We start from the raw sequence: 24283 nt of genomic DNA on the forward strand, positions 1-24283 counted from the left end.
TTAACATGTAGATGTGATTTGTGGGCGTGTGCTACTTCTCTTAAATGTATTAGACTATAATATTTCTAATTTTTCTGTATGTTATATAAACTCACCGCTGTGTAGCTTGTAATTTTGGTATGATGTCGCCTTCTAAATTTGCTGTGTTAATCTTAATTTGTGTCATTACGTTATTTAAACTCACCGCCGTGAAACTTGTAATTTTGGTATGATGACGCCTTCTAAATTGGCTGTGTTAATTTTTATTTGTGTCATTGATTGACCCGTTTGTAATGCCGTTCTCTGATTATTCTTATTTCAGTAAACATAGTAATCAAATTGAATCACCGCTAATTTCGTTTCCTCAGCAACACAATACCTTCTCATGGTCCCAACCGCTTCCCCATCTCCATTCCTTTAGTTGTCATGTTGCCTAACCTGGTAGTTATATTCTGCTGTTTTCCTGAATTTATCGCGTGTGTGTGTGTGTGTGTGTGTTCGGTGTTATTTGATCTGGTCTGAAAATTATCATTCTCCTTTTAATGACAATTATTATTATTATTATTATTATTATTATTATTATTATTATTATTATTATTATTATTATTATTATTATTATTATTATTATGTTTTAATTTTTGTGCATGTGTACACCATTTAAGGTTACAAGAAGTAAGCTGGGCAAGACAAGACAGGACCGAATACGAAATACAGTAATACGAGAAACTCTAGGTATATGCAGAATGGCAGAGAGAGAGGAACAATTGAGACTGAGGTGGTATGGAAAAGACCTACAGGTAGACTCTGGGAACAATGGAGAGAACAATGTATGAAGGGCATACTATATTGTTTTACACTTTATTTTTTGTACGTCCAGGTATTGTTCACATTTCACTTTTGAAGGTGGTGACGTGTAACCAGTGTCTTGCTCCACCCTGTGGTAGCAGCATACGCACAGGAGCCAACAAATGCACTCGTCATAGCCATTTCATAACAACACTGTCAGCATAGGAGCAGACAACATGGAAAGCAACTATCAGGGACAGCGCTATACGACTTGGTTCCTATGGAAAGAAGGCGTGATCACTGCAGAAATTCATCGGCGCTTGGTGGCAGTCTGTGGAGAACATGCGTCGTCACGGAAAACAGTTTACAACTGGGTGGAAAGTTGGAAAACAGGCGCACATTGTTGGACAGGGAAACCAGTTCTGGAAGGAATATGACAGTGTCAACACCAGCCAACATAGCTGGGTCGAACAGGCCATCCAAGGAAACAAATGCATCACATTTACGGAAATGGAGGCAGCCACGGGAATTAGCCAAAACACCCTGCAGCGGATCGTGCAAGGCCAATTACAGTTGGGGAAGGTATCATCCACGTGGGTGCCTAGACTCATGTCTGCAGATGAAAAGCAGAGGCGTGTGGACGTGTGTAGAGAACTTTTGCAACGCCATGATCAAGAACCGGTCGACTTCATGACTAGGCTTGCGACTGGTGATGAGAAAAGGCTCCATTACCATGAGCCCTGTTTTCCAACCTTCCACCCAGTTGTAAACTGTTTTCCCTGAAGGTTCATGTTCTCCACAGACTGGCATCAAGCGCCAATGAATTTCTGCAGTGGTCACGCCTTCTTTCCATAGGAACCAAGTCGTATAGTGCTGTCTCTGATGGCTGCTTTCCATGTTGTTTGCTCCTACACTGACAGTGTTATGAAATGGCTATGACAAGTGCATTCGTTGGCCTCTGTGCGTGTGCTGCTACCAAACGGTGGAACAAGACACCAATTACACGTCACCACCTTCAAAAGTGAAATGTGAACCATACGCAGACGTACAAAAAATAAAGTATAAAACAATATAGTATGCCCCTCGTATTTTCCGGAATTGTAGGCCGTGGTTTAGGAGCATATGACTGTCCCGACACTTCACCGAAGACCGCGTTTGGCATCTTCAAGGGTTACGAATGATTTCCATGGCTATGAAGCTCTCAGTGGAATGGAGTGGTGTCAGAATTCCACTTCGATGTATAGTGCAGGCTATGAACCGCCATGGTGGAGGGGGGTATTGCCGATTGGCTGCTCTTCGGCCAATGGTAGTGCAGCATACGGTGCGCTGTTCACCTATTGGGCTGCCACAGTGGGGGGTCACTGATTGGCTGTATTGTCCAATGAATGAAATAGCATACAGCCCGGCGTTGGTCGATCTGCCTTGGCGGAGACAGGCAAATGATCACTTGTTGCTGTTTCTGGCGTGCCCCCGAAGCATAGCAACAGTTTCAACAGTCAACCCAACACTTACCCTCCTTCAGGTCTAATGAAGTATAGCAAAAAAAAAACACAAACGCACATCATTCAACGTTACAAAGAAGTAACAAACACAATATGATTTCACAAAAATACCAAAAAATTGCCGTGGAGTGGTCGAAACTGACTAATGACCGGTCAGGAACTGGACCCGTGCCTCTTATACAAATAAAACCCAGTATAGAAAGGCAATAACCCAAGACAGATGTAGTTTAAAACACAACAAGGTTTACTAAATTAAACTTTGGCTAAAGCAAAGGATAAAGCAGAGTATAACATACAGTGGAAACGTATGGGAAGTGAATACAACTTACATGCATAATCATGGACTTTTTAAAGTTGCTTGACATGATTGGGAGATCTTTTTAATGTCACCAGCTTCTCATTCAATTGTATCGCATTTTCTTCACAATAATATAATCATTTAGAGACCGGGGAACAATCATCGATTTATGATATATATATATATATATAATAAGAGTGTTGTCTGTACATTGCTCAGAATTTAAAAAAGATGATATTTCTGTATCAGTCTTGCCCACAGTAACAAGGAAATGCACTTTTTACTTTTCCGTAATTTCTGTCTGTCTGTATGTATGTACACGCATCACGAGAAAACAGCTGAAGAGAATTTAATGTAAATCGGTATACAAAGTCGGGTAATAAGTCGCTACAATCTAGGCCATAAATAATTTTATTCACGGTGACTGAAATGGTAGTTTAGGGGAAGGCCTAAAATTCAATTCTCAAATATTTATGTTATTAGTGGTCATATCTTAATGAAAATCAGTAAGAAAGTCCGGGAATAAGTCGCTATAATCTACACTATAAATAATTTTACTCACGCTGAGTGAAATGGTAGTTTAGAGGAAGGCCGAAAATTCAATTCTCAAATATTTGTTATTAATGGTCGTATCTTAACAAAAATTGGTTAGGAAAGTCGAGGAATAAGTCGCTACAATCTAGGCCATAAATAATTGTATTCACGCTTTAAAAAATATTTTAGGGGAAGGCCTACAATGGAATTCTCAAATATCTATGTTATTAGTGGTCCTATCTTAATGAAAATCGGTATGCAAAGTCGGGGAATAAGTCACTATAATCTAGGCCATAAATAATTTTATTCACGATGAATGAAATGGTAGTTTAGGGGTAGGCCTAAAATTTAATTTCCAAATAATTATGTTATTAGTGGTCGTATCGATAAATACTACATAGGTTATGTAGTATTATATTTCCGATTATTTACATCTTATACATTGTTACCATATCGGCTATGATCAGAGATATTCATGAATTTGGATTTTTGTTACTAAGTCCTTATCAGCGCCGAGTCACAAGAAAATGGGTAAACAGGATTGAATGAAAATCAGTATGTAAAGTCAGGGAATAAGGAACTACAGTCTGCACTATAAATACTGTTATTAAGATGCCCTAATATCACAGAGTCGAAAGAGAACTAAATGTGAAGTACTACAATATAGAAAGCTCACAAAATGGATCAACAATGGCATTACGTTGACTATTGTTGTGATGTGCTTTGTGTCTTCTGTTGCCACTCATCTCCAATAGATAGGATTACTGCTGCATGCCGAGTATTTGTTTTAAATTTTTAATTTGCTTTACGTCCCATCGACACAGACAAGTCTTATGGCGACGATGGGATAGGAGTGTGAAGGAAGCGGCCTTGGCCTTAATTAAGGTACAGTCCCAGCATTTGCTTGGTGTGAAAATGGGGAACCACGAAATACCATCTTCAGGGCTGCCAACATGGGGTTCGAATCCACTATCTCCCGGATGCAAGCTCACAGCTGCGCGCCCCTAACCACACGGCCAACTCGCCCAGTCGTACAAGTGCAACAGTATGCCTAAATATTGGCGGGAAGTAGCTGGGGAGTTAGGTAACTTTCTTCTTTAGCATGCCATTCCTCTGTTTCATAAATTTTCCGATACTACTGGTACATAACACACTGGTTCATCACAGCATTCGAGCTATTCAATCCCTACTCTGAGGGACTGATTGGAATGAGAAGTGTGCACATTTAACGGAATAATGGCAGAGAAGTGTTCACGGCTGTCTGTGGCCTTGTCATTCCAGCTCTGAAACTTTGGACTGTTAGATCGGCACTGTAGTACTGTTCGTTAAAAGCGAGAAAATTTGTAGTTTTTTATTTGATTGAGTATTTTATGTGATAACATTGCTTTTAATCGCTACGTTCCTACTGACGTTTTTGTAATGACCTATTTTGACTTCAGTTAGAAAAACCACAAAGTCAGTCTTTCTGAGAATCCCGTAGCGAAGCACGGGTACATCAGCTAGTAATGAAATAAGGTCAAAACATTTCTTTCTTTATATGGAGAAATCGTATAGTAACCAATTGGTAACCACAACCTTATCAGGAAAAGGGGACAAGGTCACACACATCAATTAAGAATTCTTCTTGCGTAACAACAATCCCCAAGGAATTAGCATCAAGAAAAAAAGGATAATACATGGGCAAAGAAGTACTTCTGCCAAAAGATGAACCGTGAAATACATAGAGGTTATATAGGGAAGTGAGGGAAGCTAAAGGTTGCCATAGCTAAAAAAAAAAACCTCCCAGAGCATAAAATAAGAAAAATAGAACGAGATCCCAAACTACATACAGAAATGGCAGAATCAGCCTAAGATGGGGAATAAAATAAGCAATATGCCCACCCAAACATGAAAAAAAAAAAAAAAAAAAAAAAAAAAACTCCCGTAAGGAAATAGGAGAGATAAAGATAGCACAAACCCGTCATTCACACTATCCATTCATACCTATATATACGTAGACCAAATGTCCAAGGTATCATAATAGCAAAACAGAGACACACTACAATGGAATCGCAGCAGCACAAGCATGTAAGCTCACAGAACATGGGCTCGATCTGAAAGATTAGATCTAAGTTTCATGGTGGCCGTAAATATAAGACGAGGCTCACCTCATCGTATAAAATAACAGAACAATCACGCTATTGGACACATTCATATCTGCTCTAGTGGCAAAAATGAATTGACCCAAGATAGTGTTATATGCACACATAACATAATGAGCCCAAGATGAGACATCAAGGAAGGAGAAATAGATACAGGTCTCGAATACACAACCAAGGCAGACAGACAATGACATGCACCCATACACACAAAATGGGTCTGTGTTATCTTCTTGTCCTTGCATAACAGTATAAATACATTCAGGAATAATAATGCGAAAGGAAAACAGAAAATATCACATTGCATCGATAAAATGATAAATAACACAAATGGGATCGCAAAGACATATAATCAAGTAGCCGTAGCAACCAAAGAAAGAGGTAAAATAACAAATACCTGGGGTCAGATTGCATACACATTAAGTGATCCTGAACATAAAGTCAGAGCAGAGAATTAAGTAAGGGAAGGTTTGCATCTCTTTCAAAAACCATTTGTACCACTTAACACACATTCGTAAGACCATCTCGCCATCTTTTTGTTAAAAGCCCCTCTCCTTTTCAAAGAGATAAAGCAAAAGGGTAGGGAAGAAAGAAATGTCTTGGAATATCGAAGTGGCATGGTGGTGCCATCTGTCAAGTAAGGGAAGAAGTAATTGTCAAGTCCAAGGATGTTACAATATTGGAACAACAAACATATGTGATAGCCTCTAGGAAATAGAATAATAGGACAGCTAGAGCGATGACGCAAAAGAGCATTTGGTGCGGCACAACAGTAAGGAAGAATCTGAACGGATCAACAAAGCCTGGTATCCAGTCCTGAAAACCTTCAATCCTGGAGGACACGGTGGCCGTGGCAGCCAGAAAAAGCAACGAGTGATCAGTTGTCTGTCTGCGCCATGGCAGGTCAATCGACGTTGGGCTCCACCATGGCGGACAACAGCCTGCTGTATATATTCAGGTGGAATTCTGACAACACTCCATTCCACTAAGAGCTTCATAGCCATCTAAGTAAATCAGAAACCTTAAAAATGCTCAATGCAGTCTTCAGAGAAACATCAGGACCATCGTATGCTCCAAGAATGTGGCTACAAGCCCAGAAAATACAGACATTGTTCATAATGCTGGCTGTGAAAGCCTCAGCTACTAGATAGAGAGAAAAAATTGAACAAGTCCAAGGAAAAGAGTGGCAAAAGTTTACAATGTTGATTAAAAACTGTGGAGAGACAGGCAGAGATGTACATCAATGATCCACAACCCAATCAAAGATCAAATTGGACAAGGGGAATGATCATCATCATCATCAAAGAAATAAGTAAGAAGAATACAATAAAATAATTTAGTATATATTTTCATATCATCATCTTTGATTGTCAATCTCGACGGTGACCGGCATCAGTTCAGTTGGCAACAGTTCTCCACTCCTCGTGTTTTTCAACTTTCCTTTTTACTTCTTAACCCTCTTAGTGCCACGCTTGTTGCTGTTGTTACTATAATAGATGTGGGGAAATCATCTCATCATCAATGACCGACATCCCAGTAGACCTTGGTGATGTTTCTAAGCTTTTCCTGATTAAGAGGAAGAACAACTTTGCAACCAACCTCTATTAACACCATTGGAGTCATAAGAGAACAAGAGTCGACCAAGAGATGTCAGATAGGAAAGAACAAAGAGAGTAGCCGGCAGAGTTAAGTACAAGCAATGCCTGACTCACCTAAGGGTGCTGTTATCGCCCACCCATGCTCTCATTTTGAAAGTCCCTGGGATCCCCCTATTGGTCGCCTCTTAAAATAGGCACGGTATAGCGTGGGTGTATCCTACTACCCCCATTCACAGGGTTTGTTAAGTTCTCGACAGTGGAGTAGATGTTCTTCATTCATTTCGCACAGTGGGCACTTTTCGTCTTAAATGCACAGCAAGACTATTATTTCCTGCCCTGAGCCTGAAATTTGTTATCACTTCCTCCCTGGGTTTCCCTTCAATTTTCCTCACATTTCATGAATATTCAATTTTGGCAGGTCAGACTGTTCATTTTTTGTTTTTTTTTCTTACTACATCATTGTTGGAGTCAGTTTGTTTTTTAAGCAATTCAGAAACTTAAATTAGTTGAGTAAAAATTCCTTCTGAACAGCATCAACGAAGTCAGCAAAGAGTTTGGCCTTACAATACACATTCAGAAAACTAAATTTACGGTAATCAGCAAGCAGAAAATCTGCCAACATTGTTATCATATTAGATGGAAAAGCCATTGAGAGGCTGCCACAATACAATTAAATAGGTGCTGGTTAATACGTTAGCTGCCGTGGGAGTCCGACCGGGCCGACAACAGCTGGTTCCTAGGTAATGTGGTTTTGAATTCTTATACTAACTGCACGCATTCTGCTGCGGAAAAATTAACCATGGAATCTCAAGAGACTCTTTGGTAATCCGATGACATAACACTGCCACCCAATATGGTCAGCTATGCAGCAGAGAACACTTATAAAATTACCCAATATGTAATACCAATATAATGGTCCGTTATTGGACATTATAAATTTTCCAGCTAACTCATTCTTGGTACCTGCGTTTCGCCCTCGTGTGCTAAGTTAGGCTCGTCAGTTGGGACTTAGCACACCACCCAAGACGCAAGGCTAGTGCATACCGTGGAGGCCACTGCATAGGCTCTTTGAAGCCACCAGCAGTGCCAATGCATTATGAGAGCTATGTCTCATTTCCAAAAATAGATGCCTGCCTGGCCATCAAATGATGTAGATGTTGATTCCCATAGGGAACCTGAAATATTTGTCCCGAATGAGTAAATTTATAATACCAATATAATGGTCCGTTATTGGACATTATAAATTTTCCAGCTAACTCATTCTTGGTATTATATTGGTATTATAAATTTACTCATTCGGGACAAATATTTCAGGTTCCCTATGGGAATCAACATCTACATCATAGCCAATATGTGACGTTACTTATCGGCCTGATCGGGTCAGCATATGACTAAGTAGTAATGACCAAGGTGAAACTGAGAATTCAAATTAATTACAGATGTGAAAATGGATGGTGAAGAGACCCATTCCTTGTGGAGCTGGGTGAGAGCCCGTGTTCGGCAACCAAAGAAATTCTAGTTGGCGGCCAATCTTGGCCGGTCGACGGAGTAAAGCAAATCTATGTCCCAAAGGCCGGTCCCGGCGGCGGGCTACAATGTTCAGTTCCAGGTCTCCAGCCAGCCAACTCCCTGGTTTCATCAAAGTACCCATTCATTTTCACAGGCAGTAACACTTTGACGCAGTGACAGTAAGTAAACAATGTGGCTTGAAGTTCTCACGGCTAACCTCCTACGAGAGGCCAGTGCCCAATCGGGTTGGAAGTTTTATTCTTAGTGCTTGTAATGACCTAAAGTAAACGTGTTGATCTGATTGGGACAGAACTTGTGAGTCCCTGAATAATATTTTTGCTTAGTTTATAGTGTATAACCAGTACACATGCATAATAAAATAGGAAATAAGGAGAAACCATCTTTCATTCAAAATGGCACTTCAGTGGAGGGTCGCCAAATGTACCGTGGCAGTTAGCGTGTTAACACAGGAATGGGATCCGGATGTAGAAATCAAAACCAGAATCAGCATCACAAGGAATGTGTTTGTGAAATTAAAACATCCCATGCACAATCGTGACCACAGACTCAAAACTCATTGGCGTAACGTGAAGTGTTCTGTATTGCCCATGCTGCTTTATGATGTCCAAGTAAAGGTTTCATCAATTGAACCAACTGCAAGCCTTTGAAATCTATATACATACCTGCCAACTTTACAAAACCAAACATCAGGAAATTTCGATATGAAAATCAGGAAAAATTAGGAGATACAATTGGTCAAAACTGCTTATTCTACGTGTCTTGCACAATACAGGAGAACTATGTTATATATTATAATACTTATTGTCCCAAAACCTGACTGTTGCTATACGAGACTACACAGGAAGTATGCGAGTGAGATGATCGGTCTCTGATAAGCCTTGCAAGTTATAAACCTCATTATTGATCCGTATTGAAAACTGTTATAGTTCAAAAACAATGGAGGTAATTTATTAAACCACTTGTTCAATACTTTACATCCACTTATAAGCGGTTACATAAACATATTAATACTTAATATTTTTGGGACACGTTTTGCCCCCCCCCCCTTTTTTTTTTGCTAGTTGTTTTACGTCACACCGACACAGATAGGTCTTACGGCGACGATGGGACAGGAAAGGGCTAGGAGTGGGAAGGAAGCGGCCGTGGCCTAAGGTACAGCCCCAGCATTTGCCTGGTGTGAAAATGGGAAACCACGGAAAACCATTTTCAGGGTTGCCGACAGTGGGGTACAAACCTGCCCCTTATTTAGGGCATCTTCAGCCTAAAAACACAACCTTTAAAAGTTACACATAATATTCCAAGAGAAGCTACAAGATTAGCCTTGTAGCTTAATTACTAACAATTGGTACACTTAATGTGAATAATACATTGATACGTTAATAAAACATGTTATTGGAGCACTGTCTATGGTGATTCTAAAATTAATGAGTCTGAGACTAAAACGTCTTCTTATAAAATTATGTAGTTCTAATAAAATGGTTCAAATAAAAATTGGCTGTTATTTCACCTAATGTGATATTGCGTATACTGCCAACAAAATAAAGGCGTTAACACAAGCACACAAAAGTATGTCACGCAAACAACGTGTTCAGGGCCGCTGTTAATGTCGTAAGCGTGAAGATATAAATAATATAATAGTAGGCCTGCTTCCATCAAATATGATAACTCCGCCCCTTCGTCAGCCTCGACACAGTTAGCTCCACACATCCTCTCCTCCCTTCCACACGCCTTAATCCCTTCCCCTCCGAGTTCACTACCGCCTCTGCAGCACTGATACAATACGAGAAACAGAGCCAACTGAATGGCGGTTACTAACACAATGGAAGATAAATGTGTAGCAGCTTACAAAAAACATCTCATCTATTCTAATCAAAGAAAATGGATTCTCTCCTTGAGTTTACCCTTTTTTAAGACTTTCTTTCCTTCTCTTACAGAGAACATTATTCCAGAATACTACTGGTATCTCTTGGCAAAGCTTCCCTACAATAGCCTACTACCTGCATAAAGGACCACTTTTTCTACGATAATCAACTGACGCTTCTGTTTCCTCATTATTTATATCTTCACGCTTACAACATTAACAGCAGCCCTGAACAAGTTGTTTGCATGACATACTTTTGTGTGCTTGTGTTAACGCTTTTATTTTGTTGGCAATATACGCAATATCACATTAGGTGAAATAACAGCCAATTTTTATTTGAACCATTTTATTAGAACTACATAATTTTATAAGAAGTTTTAGTCTTGGACTCATTAATTTTAGAATTACCGGTACCATAGACAGTATTCCAATAACATGTTTTATTAATGTATCAATGTATTGTTCACATTAAGTGTACCAATTTTTAGTAATTAAGCTACAAGGCTAATCTTTTAGCTTCTCTTGTAATATTATGTGTAACTCTGTAAGGTTGTATTTTAGGCTGAAGATGCCCTAAATTAGGGGCGAAACATGCCCTGAAAACATTAAGTGTTAATATGTTTATGCAACAACTTATAAGTGGATGTAAAGTATTGAACAGGTGGTGTGATTCTAGAAACAATACAATTCATATAAGATGAGTAAGATGTTTTTCAACAATCGGGAAAGACTCGTATCAGAGCCAATCATTACAATTATTTCTGTAAACATAGAAGGATTATCAACGTGTAAAGAAGAGCTATTACAAAACCTTTGTTATATCCACAAATGTGATTTATTATGTGTTCAGGAAACACATACGGACATTCATCAATGGCGCCCTAAGATCCAAGGAATGAAATTAGTGGCCGAAAGACCTCACGGCCAGTATGGTAGTGCCATCTTTGCCAAACCAGAGCTTAAGATTCTTACGACTTCCAACACAGAACAAAATAACGTTGAAATAATTACTGTAGAAGTTAGTAACCTTGTAATTTCCTCTGTTTACAAGCCTCCCAATGAAGTATTCTCATTTAATCCTCCACACGTGTGAATCAGTCATGTAGAACTGAAGTTACAAATTAAGACTTTGGAAATGCCACTGTTAAAGCATCTACTTCTCATACATTGGACTCCAACCAGAAGAGATTTTACTATGCTATAGAATACTGTATGGACTACAGATATGGAAAATATGTACATACCTCAAAGTTGCAATCTGGTTCCGCTTTTACCTCCACAGTCTGGAAAGCTTGCATCTTAACACGCAGCTCATTTTTCTGTTGAAAATAAAACAATCGCCATAAATCAATGGAGAAGATTTAACCAGATTATGTTTTAAACATGTATTTAATATAACTTCCCAATCAGCCAAACTGGGTAGAAAATAAGAATGGTTTGAAACAAGGAAGTGTACTCTCACCACTACTTTTCTCTGCAGTAAGTTACTGGAAGATAAAATGACAAAAGTGACAGAGAAAATTGGGGAAGAAAAAATTAAAGCAACAGTGTATGCACGCGATTTCATGGTGTGAGGAAATAGGGAGAAGGAAAATCACGAGAAGTTGCATTCATGGGATGAAATTGATGCAAGGATACGCCATAAAATTTAGTATAAAGAAGAGTAAGATGGTGTGTACAACCAGGAAGTAGGATAGACCAACAACTGGAGTAACAGTTGGAGGGAAATAACTGACGAATGTGGACAGCATCGAGTACCTGGTCAGCTTAATACAGGAAAATGGAAGAAGAGATAAGGAAACAAGTAACGGGGAAGACAAGCAGAAACGTTCCTCCAAAGTGTTAGAATCTTGGTGTGGAGTAAACATATACCAGATGAAATATATCCTGGTACTGGCATATGCTTCAAAAACTTGGGTATTGAGGGGAAGAGAGAAAAGCAGCATCCAGGCCTGTGAGATTAAGTTTTTGAGAAGTAGAATAGAAGTAACAGAAATGGATAAGATAAGAAATGAAAGGGTTAGGGAACTAGTGCAAGTGGAAGGACTGCAGAATTGGATTGAGGAATCAAAAATTAGATGGTATGAGCACGTGAAGAGAATGGATAGGAAGAGGACACCCAAAAAGATGCACGAGATGGTAGTGGAAGACAGGAGACCAAGAGGAAGACCAAGAGACATGTACCGGTAGCTTAAAGGAGTAGATGAGAAGGTGAAGGAAATAAGGAAGGACTGGACCAAGGTGACAACACAGAGATGAGACAGAGACGATGGAGAGGAGAGGTTTATGTTCTAAACAGACCCGGCCAGTGGATGAAAGATACGAGTAGTTGTTGTTTAATATAACTTTCTCTGACATATATCTCATCCATGAAAGTGAATATTGTGATATGTGTTGGAACACAATGTGCCAGCCCCGTGGTGGAGTAGCGTGCCTGCCTCTTACCCGCAGGCCCCGGGTTCGATTCCCAGCCAGGTCAGGGATTTTTACCTGGACCTGAGGGCTGGTTCGAGGTCCACTCAGCCTACGTGATTAGAATTGAGGAGCTATCTGATGGTGAGATAGCGGCCCCAGTCTAGAAAGCCAAGAATAACGGCCGAGAGGATTCATCGTGCTGACCACACAACAAATCGTAATCTGCAGGCCTTCGGGCTGAGCAGCGGTCGCTTGGTAGGCCAAGGCCCTTCAAGGGCTGTAGTGCCATAGTGTTGGGTTGGAACACAATGATGATAAACTGACAGGGGAGAGGGGAATGATCTAACAGACCTTGACAGACGCCACCTTCAAGTAAGGTTCAGGTGAGAGATGTCAGAGGCCTTTAAATTCAGAACAGGAGTAAGTCAGGGAGATGGGTTTTCACCCCTGCTCTCCAACTGTGTTCCCTCCCCGCCAAGAAAGTCATCCACAAGTAGTGCAAAGAAATTGGTAAAGGAGTTGAAAAGAGGGTCAGACTGGGTTACAAGAGCATGAACCTTGCCATACTGCCTGTCTAGCCTTAGCAGATAATCTTGCATTTTTTTTACTTCCTACATAATGCCACAAAACAAACTGCCATGATTTTGGAACAAGCAGCGAAAGAATTACCTCTAAATCTCCTTTGAAAAAATGGGCTTTATGACAATATCAAGCACGCACCCAAATACCTTGAGGTGGAACAAGGAAGAATCTTTATTACAAGTTGTTTTTGTAATTGGCTTTACGTCGCAATGACACAGAAGTCTCATGGCAACAATGGGATAGGAAAGGCCTAGGAGTGGGAAGGAAACAGCCATGGCCTTAATTAAGGTACAACCCCAGCATTTGCCTGGTGTGAAAATGGGAAACCATAGAAAAACATTTTCAGGGCTGCCAACAATGGGGTTCAAAACCACTATCTCCCAGATGCAAGCTCACAGCTGTGCGCCCCTAACTGCACGGCCAACTCGCCCGGTAAAGAAAAATCAAGCAGAGAGGAAAGTTTACATACCCAGGCGAGTGGACGGAACCCAACATCTCCTGGAAAGAAGCATCAACAAAATGGGTAATGGAGCATACCAGCTAACAAGTAGTAGTGTTCAAGAAAAGATCAACCATATTTACCTGCATAATTTTCCCCACCTTTAGTTTTGAAATTAAAATTTAGGGGGGGAATTTGCATAACCTTCCCGCCATGATGATGTAAATGTTCTGTCATCAATTTGTTTTCTTATCTTCCTTCTCCCCCACCGAAATGTACCGTCATGAAAACATCTACTATTTCAAAAGCCAATCATCAGTTTGTAGGCAGCGAGTAATAAGCACAAGCAGCAACACTGCAGTAACAGGAACGCTTTACAAACTTCTTAATAAGTGTGTACTTAAAAAAAAAATTTTAAAAAAAGCAGTTTTCTGAACACGAAAACATAAGCATAGCTTCCTAGGTACAGTATTTGAAGAAAAAATACAAATATAGTGAAAAATGAGTGAAATTTTTTCCCTCACCAGTAGTAAATCACCAAGATTCCTGGATAGTGTCAGTTCACTGGCATGTATTATAGCAAGTCCATCTAATTTCTGTGTCCACTGAACATGGGTAAGGTTTTCTGATACAAAACCTTTAAGTGTACGGACATATATCTAGTGCCATCTATAACTATGGTCATAATGTTCTTAAAGTTCAGCATTATTCTAACTCTGACAGGGAAGCTCAATGGCCTTTATACAAACTGCTAAACTAGGGTTCCACTCATTTTTTTTACAATTCCTGACTCTTCCCAGACTTCTGAAAACCTGTTTTCCAGTCAGTGACCGTCTCAGGGATGGAATGAATGAAGCCCCATCTTGCGGCGAGGATAGAAATTGTACCAACTGCCGAAGCCTGTCGCGCTCCTCTGGGGCAGTAATTAATGAATGACAGATGAAATGAAATGATACTGGAGAGTGTTGCTGGAATGAAAGATGACAAAGATAACCGGAGTACCCAGAGAAAAACCTGTCCCGCCTCTGCTGTATCCAGCACAAATCTCACATGAAGTGACCGGGAATTGAAACATGGAACCCAGCGGTCAGAGGCCAACTTGCTGCCGCTTGAGCCATGGAGGCTACTCCCAGCCTTCAGACCTGAACAAAATTCAGGAAATTCAGGTTTCCCGTCCCAATCAGTAACCTGAATGAAGGATGTTAGAATGTCTACTCTGGGTGACTCTCCCATCCCCAAAAAAAGAAAGCAAGGAAACCCAATCCACCATAGCAATAACTCTCTTGAATTCCTGGCTTTCACTTCCATACCAAAGAAATCACACCCAAGGAAATTTAATGTCTTATAAGTCCAATAACCCACATGCTGAAGATATTTTTGCTTTATATATGTGCATGCATAAGAAAGTGCAAAATGAACATGGACGACAACCAAATGGGGTTCAGAAATGGTTTTGGTACTTAAGAGGCATTGTTCATTGTCACTGTTCTCCTTCAAAGCAACAGGTATACCTGGAGTGCAATATGGTGTGAAAATCGGGTTCCAGAGGACTGAACAAAATGTATTATTGTCCCTTTATTTTAAAAAGGATGAAGAAGAAAGTGTGCTAACTATAGTGGTATCACACTTCCCTCCCATAGTCTGAAAATAATGGAGAAAATGATTGAAACCAGACTGCCAGCAGTGATAGAACCTGTCCTGGAAGAAGAACAGCATGGATTTAGAGCCAACAGAAGAGCAACAGACCTAATCTTCACCCCGAGGATGTTAATGGAACAGCACTGGGAGAGACAGAAAGACCAAATTGTAGTCTTCTCAGACATAGAAAAGGCATAATTATAAGCTACAAAGTTCATTTTTTGTTCTGTATTGAAGAGTAACTATAAGAAATAGGAAGCAGGCAGGCAGGCCATGTAAACAAAGGAGTGGATAGGGAACAAGCACTGACTTGCTGTAGGAAGCAGGCCAGCAAGTCAGTGCTTGTTCTACATCAGACAAAGATTTACTTCTTTGCCTGAGGTCCTAAGTCAACTTAAAAAAATCATAATATAACAAGAAGATCATAACCATACTTTTGTTATTATATCGCACCCTCAGAACAAGACTGTCTTAACTACCAAATCACTGTTTTGAGTAAATTGCGATAAAAGATTTCAAATGCACTTCAAAATTCAGTGCTTTAAGATAGACAGTAGAATTTTTTTACACACACTTGTGTATCAATCTGGCACCCAGAAATGTAAATGTTTACCTTCAATGTACACAAATAGGCATAAAATAGACAAAAAACTACAGTTACGACAGTTTATATGTTGGTATATTATTGAAATAAAAAGTAACATCAGTCGTACAATACAGTAGGAAATGCACAGAAGTGAGTTGAGACATCATGAGGATTTAAATAAGTGTTATTAAAGTGAATACTTTTACAATTCAGATGTCCTAATATTGAATGGGCTATAAATGCTTAAAATAAAAAGAATAAATAGTACCTATTATAAAAATTCAGTTTTGTATCAAAATGTAACTTAGAACAAGGAATACAATACAAAGTTACTGGTGTAGTCTATAAAAATAAATGCACAGTTACTGATAATTAATTTGAATAAAAACCTACTAAGTTAGTGTCTTTATAAATATTAACTAGCCTACATTCTTCACCAGAGTGCACACTAATCATTTTCAACTGAATCACTTTCATCACTGGAAATAGGCCTATTACCTCCTTTCTGTGAAACTGGCAATGATTGGTAAAACGCATGATACACTCTAGGTATTATATTTCCATCACACAATGACATTAGGTCTTTCTTCTTTTCAGCCAAGATACACGGTTGGCGTGTGTAGGCAGGAGTAATTGTGGGTGTTCGAGTTGACCTTCTTCCCCTTTGACGGCACCTAATATTAATGTAACTAAACTCCTCACACTCAAAGTCTGTCTTGTAGCATAAAGTATACTTCTGGCCTTTTTCAACTTTCAACACTCTAATTTCATTCCATTTGACTGATTCCCCTTTATCATTCACCGTGTAGTTGCTACCCATTTCTTCAGTTAATTTCTTGAAGTCATGGAATTCATTGTAATTCATCTCTCGGACCTGATATGGTGTCCCTGTTTTCTTGGCACATTGTATGATTCCAGTCCACTGCGCAGGCACATACACTGGACCACTCTTTAAAGCTCTTTTCTTTTGCTTCTCTATGCAGGAATGCATAGAATCACCAGCATTTTGCGTATGTCCTACAATTAAATATCTGTGAGTTATGGATTGTAGGTTTGGAATTGTATCCACTGCATACAGATACATTGTTGCCAGGAACTTATTCTTGTTCTGTGCAGGGCAATTATCACTGTAAAATATTACGTCTTTAGACTCAATGGACTTCAGATATTCATAGAGACAGGATGCAATTTCTATTGCTCCTTTCTTACCAGATGCTTCATTCCAAAGGTAGCAATAACCTTTTTTGGTTGCATTATCAAAAATTGTGAAATTGTACACATTTAGCCGTTGTTTATGATAAAACACTGATAGATCACCACACGGAGTCCGAAGGACAGACTGCAGATCAAAATCGCATACTTTAATGTCGTTACCTGCAAGTGCTTTTTCTAAATCAGCTTTTTTCATTTCTCTTGCTAACTCTTTCCCTTTGATGTGATTCTGATAACTTTCTTCTAACTCCTCCTTTGATGCACCAAAAGAATTCTGATATGCTTCACATACTACACATTGATCTTTCTTAGGCGTGAAAAATCCCAGGTTAAACTCATTGTTGAACACACGTGAGTATGTATGTTCCTTCGCAAAAGGCTTCTTTTCTTCTTTGCATTTTTGTTTGTACAGCCTGTACATTTCGGATATTGAAAGGCTACCGTCTAAATATAGCCTACGTGTTTGGGCATGTAAATAGTGGCTTTCTATCGTCGGAAAAGACCATGTGACTGCGAATATCTTCCAGGATCTCACTACTTGTTTTCTTGTGATTGTTGTGCTTACCACGATTATCTGGACCTACAAAACCTTGATCATCTTTTTTCTTCCATGCAGCATAAACATATCGTTCACTAACAGTGAAGGTATTCAAGAAAAATGTCTTACATACCCTGATTGCCTTGTCTTGTACCGACAAATAATATCCAAAATTATTTGCGCATTTCTGAGTACTTTTGTGAGTGGATTCAATAGATTTTAAGCTCTTTACAAGTAATGTACGCTGTTGAGTTATATCACCCAGTCCCCAAAATCTGTTGTGAATTATCAGTCTCTCATCGTTGTTAATTTTTTTGGAACATTCGAGTCGACATTTCTTATTACACGGTGCTTTCACTTTTCTTCCAGGGACTATCTTACCACCCATTGTTTCATATTCCTCGCCCTTATTTCTTTTTACCTTGCGAATATTGGCCAGCCATGCTTTTGAATGTCGTATCCTCTTCCGAGTTCCGTTCTCTGAAAATGAAATCAGATAAAAATGAAAGGTGAATGGAAATATAATCAAAATCTGCATTTGAATAAAACTCAAACACTCTTCAATGTTACCCCGACAAATATAGTATTTATTTCCTTACCTCTATTTCCCCCTTCAGAGTTCAAATCTTTGGTATTTTGTAGTTCATTTGGCCCAACTTCTGAAGCTGAAAATAAATAATAATGAAAGGTTAATTGAGAACCTGCATCTGAATAATCTTGAAATTCTGTCAAATGTTTCCTTCCGAAGTATTTATTTCCTCACCTCTTTCTTCGTCCTCGAATTTCTCATCACTGGTATGGTGTAATTCGTTGGGTCCTTCATCAGGCATCCAGTTGGGATCAACGAGGGAATCATTGGTAACATCTTCAATATCCTGTGATGATCTAATCACTGACTCTTTTCCATGTTGATCTTCAACCGAGTTTGAAACATAAACACTCTCTCTCTCAGCAACATTTTCGGTGAAATAATTGTAGTAGGCATCTGGAACCTAAAAGGGATATTTATACAGCATTGTACTGGAATTATTATTATGCATTAATTTACTGAGAAAGGAGAAAAGTGATGCTAGCTTTGTTATTCTACGGTACTAATGCCTATTCTCATACCATTTTTATTTTGTAGTGTTTGGAATAATCAAATGAATTCATAACGATCGATTTGTCATTAGATTATTATTTCTAACAATTATTTTTTCCGTTGTCATTTTCACAGAAATATTTAATGTAAAATTATAAATACTTACCACAATATCATTGGCCTCTGGTGGGCACGGCATTAGGTCTATGTATGTTTTCTGAGAAGGCAAGTTATCGGTGTCAACATGCATCAGATGCGGGTTTGAAATATTCACTTCTTCTGCACTTTCAGTTACTCTAATACAACATTCGCCAGAAGAAATATGACACAGTAACGATCCCCTACTTGGGAATACACGGTTGCAATCTCTACAGGACATCATTGCACCTATATCACTTTGTGGAATTTTACTCGCTACACAATCACAACATGCCAATGCATTGGTACAACACTTCCTATAGAAAGCATAACACTGTCAACACTATACAGACAATAACAATGTGCCCCACACACAACTTATTGGCGCGCAAATGAATACCTACTCCAGTGAAATGAAAGAGCTGCTGTATACGAAGCGTACCGACAATGAAGACAATGAAAATGCAACAGCAACTCTTGTAACTTAAGTTACTACATTGAACAGTATACATATTTTGCAGGAAAACTGTCGTAATAGAGTTACGACTGTTTGTCGGTATGTTCCTCCGCAAAATGTTCCACAGGAAAACTGTCGTAATAGAGTTACGACAGTTTATTAGTATGTACCTCTACAAATTCACAAAACCTAAAAGCTGTTGTTTACGTGTTTTGAATGAAATGGTATGACTTACAGTTACAACAGTTTTACTGTTCGATAGAGGACAAAATATCAGTTTTTAATGTGTTCGTATCTCAAAATTCAACTTTTGGGAGTTACGACAGTCTTGTTCTGAGGGTGCGATATGTGTATTTTAATGTTATAATTATTCCTGCAACTCTGTCTTTGTCTGGTATGCGTATGTTTTAGTTATCACATAATCTGTTTAATTTTTATTTGGCTGAAGATGACCACTAAGTGGCTGAAACTACTCCCAAAACTGATGTAATGTCATTTACTTGATATATTGTATTGAAAAGGTCAAATCTTGTCAATTTATTTCTTATAACAGAAAAGGTATACGAGATAGGGTGCAAAGACCAATCATATGGAAGTGCCTCAGAGAACTGGGAGTGCCTGAATATCTGATAGGCAAGGTTCAGATGCTGTACAGAATTGTAGCAGCTGTGTGCGTATTGAGGATGACCATTCCGAATGGTTTAATACCATACAGGTTGTCCAACAAGGGAGCACACTCTCACCATTGCTATTCATTACTGTCATCGACAGTATTCTTAAAAATCTGAAAAGTGAACTAGATGGAGAACTACACATATTGATTGGTGTTTGCTGATAATGTAGCCGTCTGGGGAAAGACAGAGGTAGAGGTACAAACTAGGCAGGATGAATGGGTAGCAAAGTTCAAACAGTATCAGATGAAAGGTAGCACAACAAAAACTGTTGCACTGATAATGAGTAGGAAAGATACTGGCTGCCACACAAAGCTTGAAGGTGAAAACATTCACTGTGTACAGGTATTTAAATACCTTGGAAGTATAAAAATAAAATTCGGGAAACTCAATCATCAAAAATTACCAGTGTTTCACCCAGAGTGCAGCATGGGCTCATCAGTTGGATACCGCACCCTCCCAAGACACTGGCCGGCTAGCACGCTGGTAGCAATACCACTGCAAGCCAGTCGGCACTGCATTGTGCTTTGCATTGTGCTTATCTCATATATAGCTTGCAGTGGTATTGCTACCAGCGTGCTAGCCGGCCAGTGTCTTGGGAGGGTGCGGTATCCAGCTGATGAGCCCATGCCGCACTCTGGGCGAAACACTGGTAATTTTTGACGATTGAGTTTCCTGAATTTTATTTTTAGCTATCTTAATCGGAAGCCATATTTTGGTCACCTTGGAAGTATGATTTCCAGCAGGAGAACTGCAGATAAAGAGATAGTAAACAGAGTGGCTAGCAGTTCCAACTTCTACAACCTCGTAAGACATCTACCCACTTTGGGATAACAAGGTGCCCATGAGAAGCAAGATGACTCTGTATAAGTCATACTTCGTGCCCATTCTAACACACAGTATAGAAACATGTACGCTGAAAGAGAGAAATTAGTAAATTGCAATAATGTGAAATGAAGTTTCTCCAAACTACCCTCCAAAAAACACGCAAGGACCATGTAAAGAAATGACATCAGAATGGAACTGGAAGTCCAACTCAATAGAAGAGAAGCTAAGGACTTCCAGACTAACATGGTATGAACGTGTAAAACGAATGCCTGGCACAAGAACACCACATGTATGCCTAGAAAGAATGGATGATGGAAGAAGGCCAGTGGGAAGACCTAGGAAGAGTTGGCTACACCAAATGAGATAGGATGTGGAGAGAAGAGGAGGGAACTGGGAGCCAGTGGTGAGAGCGAAGGTATTTCTGGACAGATAACGATAGCAAAGACTCATGCAACACCACCCTATCTGGTGCGGTGGAGGGGTTCTATGATTATGATGATGACAAAGACGACTTGTTGCACTTCTTAAGTTCCAAGATATTAAATGTAAGCTAACAAAAGCAATTTATTCCAACATATGGTATTTAAAATAAAATAAATAAAAATCAAAAAGTATTGAAGTTAGTAACACAGATATTATCTATTAGATCATTACTTTAGCCCTCAAGACAAAACTTTCACACCCGCAGAACGGCTGTCGTTTGTTTACACGCTCGCGGCTTTCTGGGATGGATGTTGTCAAGCGGTGCTCAGTGTTGCCAACCTCCGTACTTAGAAACTATTAACTGAGTGGTACTTCATAGCTGGTGGTGGTGATTATTGTTACACGATTGGTGCAAATAGTTAGGATAGGATCTGCACAAGACCAGTGATATAGGGACAAGCAAACAGGGCCTGGGGGCATTAGAAGCTGCGAAGCGGCCCTAGGCCTCTAGTTTCGTGTGGAAACATCACGACTGTTCGGGACTGGTTCTTGCAGTGTGGACGGTTAGGATAGGACCTGGACAAAACCACTGGTCTGGAGTGGTTCTTGCTGTGTGGACAGTTAGGATAGGAACTGGATAAGACCTGTGATATAGAGACAGGCAAAGGGGGTCTGGGGGCATAAGCCCCCAGGTTAGAAGCTGCAAAGCAGCCCTAGGCCTCTAGTTTCGTGTGAAAAAACGATTAGGTTCTCAAATTCCTGAAGGCTGCAGCAATGCTCTACCCTCCTCTACATTAAGGTAAGTTTCACATAACTTTATTGCTGTTCTGTATTGTACATTGTTTCCTCAACATGTTACATTTCCTTGCTTTTATTGTGCTGGGGTTGGTAACGGATTAAGATTAACATTATTAACGGGAATGAGATCACGTGCTACTTTACGCTGGCCAATAGGAATGCAAGAGAAAGAAGAAAAGCTGCTCGACTAAGTGGTATGTAAGAGGCGAAACATGTCTCACATTTAAAAAAAAATATTTAAACTTTTAACTTAAATCTTGTATTGTATTGAATAGGTGGAAATAAATATTAAATATTTTCCTATATACATTTTATGACACTTTCAATATGGACGAAAAATGATTTTCATCACTTGTAATAAGTGGTATGTTCCGAGCTGTCAGCGGAGAGATTGCGCGGAATGACATTAGCAGACGAATAAGTTTGAGTGGCGTTTATAAAAGTAGGAAAGATCACAATATGAAGATAAAGTTGGAATTCAAGAGGACAAACTGGGGCAAATATTCATTTATAGGAAGGGGAGTTAGGGATTGGAATAACTTACCAAGGGAGATGTTCAATAAATTTCCAGTTTCTTTGAAAGCATTTAGGAAAAGGCTAGGAAAACAAAAGATAGGGAATCTGCCACCTGGGCGACTGCCCTAAATGCAGATCAGTATTGACTGATTGATTGATTCAGAAATGAAAATGGCGTGTAATACTCTTCATTAGGTTATAAATGTAAATGTAGTTCTTGGGGCGGGATGGTGGGTTCCTAGACATCGCAATGAAAACATCTCTCCTCTGAGACGCAATTCAAGTAAGATTTCATTAATTTCCACTTACCTATAACATTAGAAATATCTTGTCTCTAGAGCTAGAGTTTAACTCTATTAGCATATGAAAACCTGCATGGAAGAAGTGCTAAAACTCTTTTTTCCAAACAGTGCAGCTGAGCTAACCAATGGAACTGTGAAACTTGACTTTACTTACTTGGCTAGGATCAGCACTCTTAAGTGGATTTGGCCCAGTTTCAAAGCCGGATGCCGTCCTTGATGCTAACCCTATGTGGAGGGACTCAAATGTGCTTCTGTGGTGGTTAGAAATGTGGGGTGTTTCATCTGTATGTAAATGGCGAATACAAACACCCAGTCCCCGAGTAAAAAGAAGTTAATACACAGTCGATCCGGCCAGTATTAGCCTATACACTCACACTCATGATTTTAATAAAACATTCAACATAGAATATAACAGCGGGTAGGTTTCCTCATCTTCACCCATCTGAATGGCAAAATGCATGCTGCACAGTACCAAATTAAACGAGTCTCTGACAAGGAAATATAACTAGAAAAGACACACCCCCCGCTCGAATAACAAAATGTGTAGTGAAGTATTTTTGCTCTGCTACTCACCAAAAACTGCACAAAATCTTCTTTTATTTTGACAACTAAATCATCTTCATCCATCTTGTATACTCCAAATAATTATGAGCTCAACTGGACACAATTTAATATATAGTTTCATATAACAGCATTCAAAAGGCATTTATCGTTTATGTAATTCAAAGATAGTTGAAATGCCATTTGAGCAACACTGTGCATGTTCGTTCAACATATCTCTTCTTCTTCTTGATGCTTATGGGCTCTTTATATTGTTTTACCCAGATTCAACATATCTCGAGTTGAATTGAATGTTTGAAGAGGATGGTTGCCCAGTTGTATACCAAATACAGTAGAGACTGTTGGTTGTACTTCCTCTTAAAACAACAATCACCACCAACACTCACCATCCATACACCAACTGCCTTATTTTCATCTTGTTCTACCGTTATTGGATTTTACAAAGCCCTGCGTCCACCCGCTAGTGGCCATATGACCAATATGACAGAACTTTACCGATAAAATTTCAATTATTACTCAATCTCGGCATCTTTTAAAAGGGCTCAAATGTCAAGCAAACAATACATAGAAAGAAAAGTCGTGGTCAATCCTAACCTACGAAAATGTGTGTTCCAAAGATATTTAGCATATTCTTCTTCTTCTTCTTCTTCTTGGTTAGTTGTTGGACATCGTCGTAAGACGCTACGTCCAGTCTCTGGTTTGCGGGTTAATTAATGTCTGGGAGAGGTGCCAACAGTAGAAGAAAGTAGTACACTACGAAAGAGAAGGGAGAGCTATGTAAAGAAGCGAATTGCAACGGTTAATGATGAAACTTAGGAAAATACCAATGAGAGATAGGCTAAACGATCAGGGAAGAACACAAAAACACTGGG

At 39.4% G+C, this 24283-nt stretch overlaps 1 protein-coding gene across 1 annotated transcript in view; it reads right to left on the reverse strand.

The window, feature by feature from the left end:
• Positions 1-23999, reverse strand: part of LOC136885894 (zinc finger protein 12) — an 85938-nt gene extending 61939 nt beyond the window's left edge. The window contains exons 1-2 of the mRNA XM_067158583.2: positions 23424-23999; positions 11471-11545 (exon numbers count right to left, since the gene is read on the reverse strand). Of these exons, the coding sequence (XP_067014684.2) occupies positions 11471-11545; positions 23424-23477 (129 nt within the window). The 5' untranslated portion in view covers positions 23478-23999. The remainder of the gene's footprint in view (positions 1-11470; positions 11546-23423) is intronic.
• Positions 24000-24283: the final 284 nt, after the last annotated feature.

The sequence above is a fragment of the Anabrus simplex genome, chromosome X (assembly GCF_040414725.1).
Source record: "Anabrus simplex isolate iqAnaSimp1 chromosome X, ASM4041472v1, whole genome shotgun sequence".
Taxonomy (NCBI): Eukaryota; Metazoa; Arthropoda; class Insecta; order Orthoptera; family Tettigoniidae; genus Anabrus; species Anabrus simplex.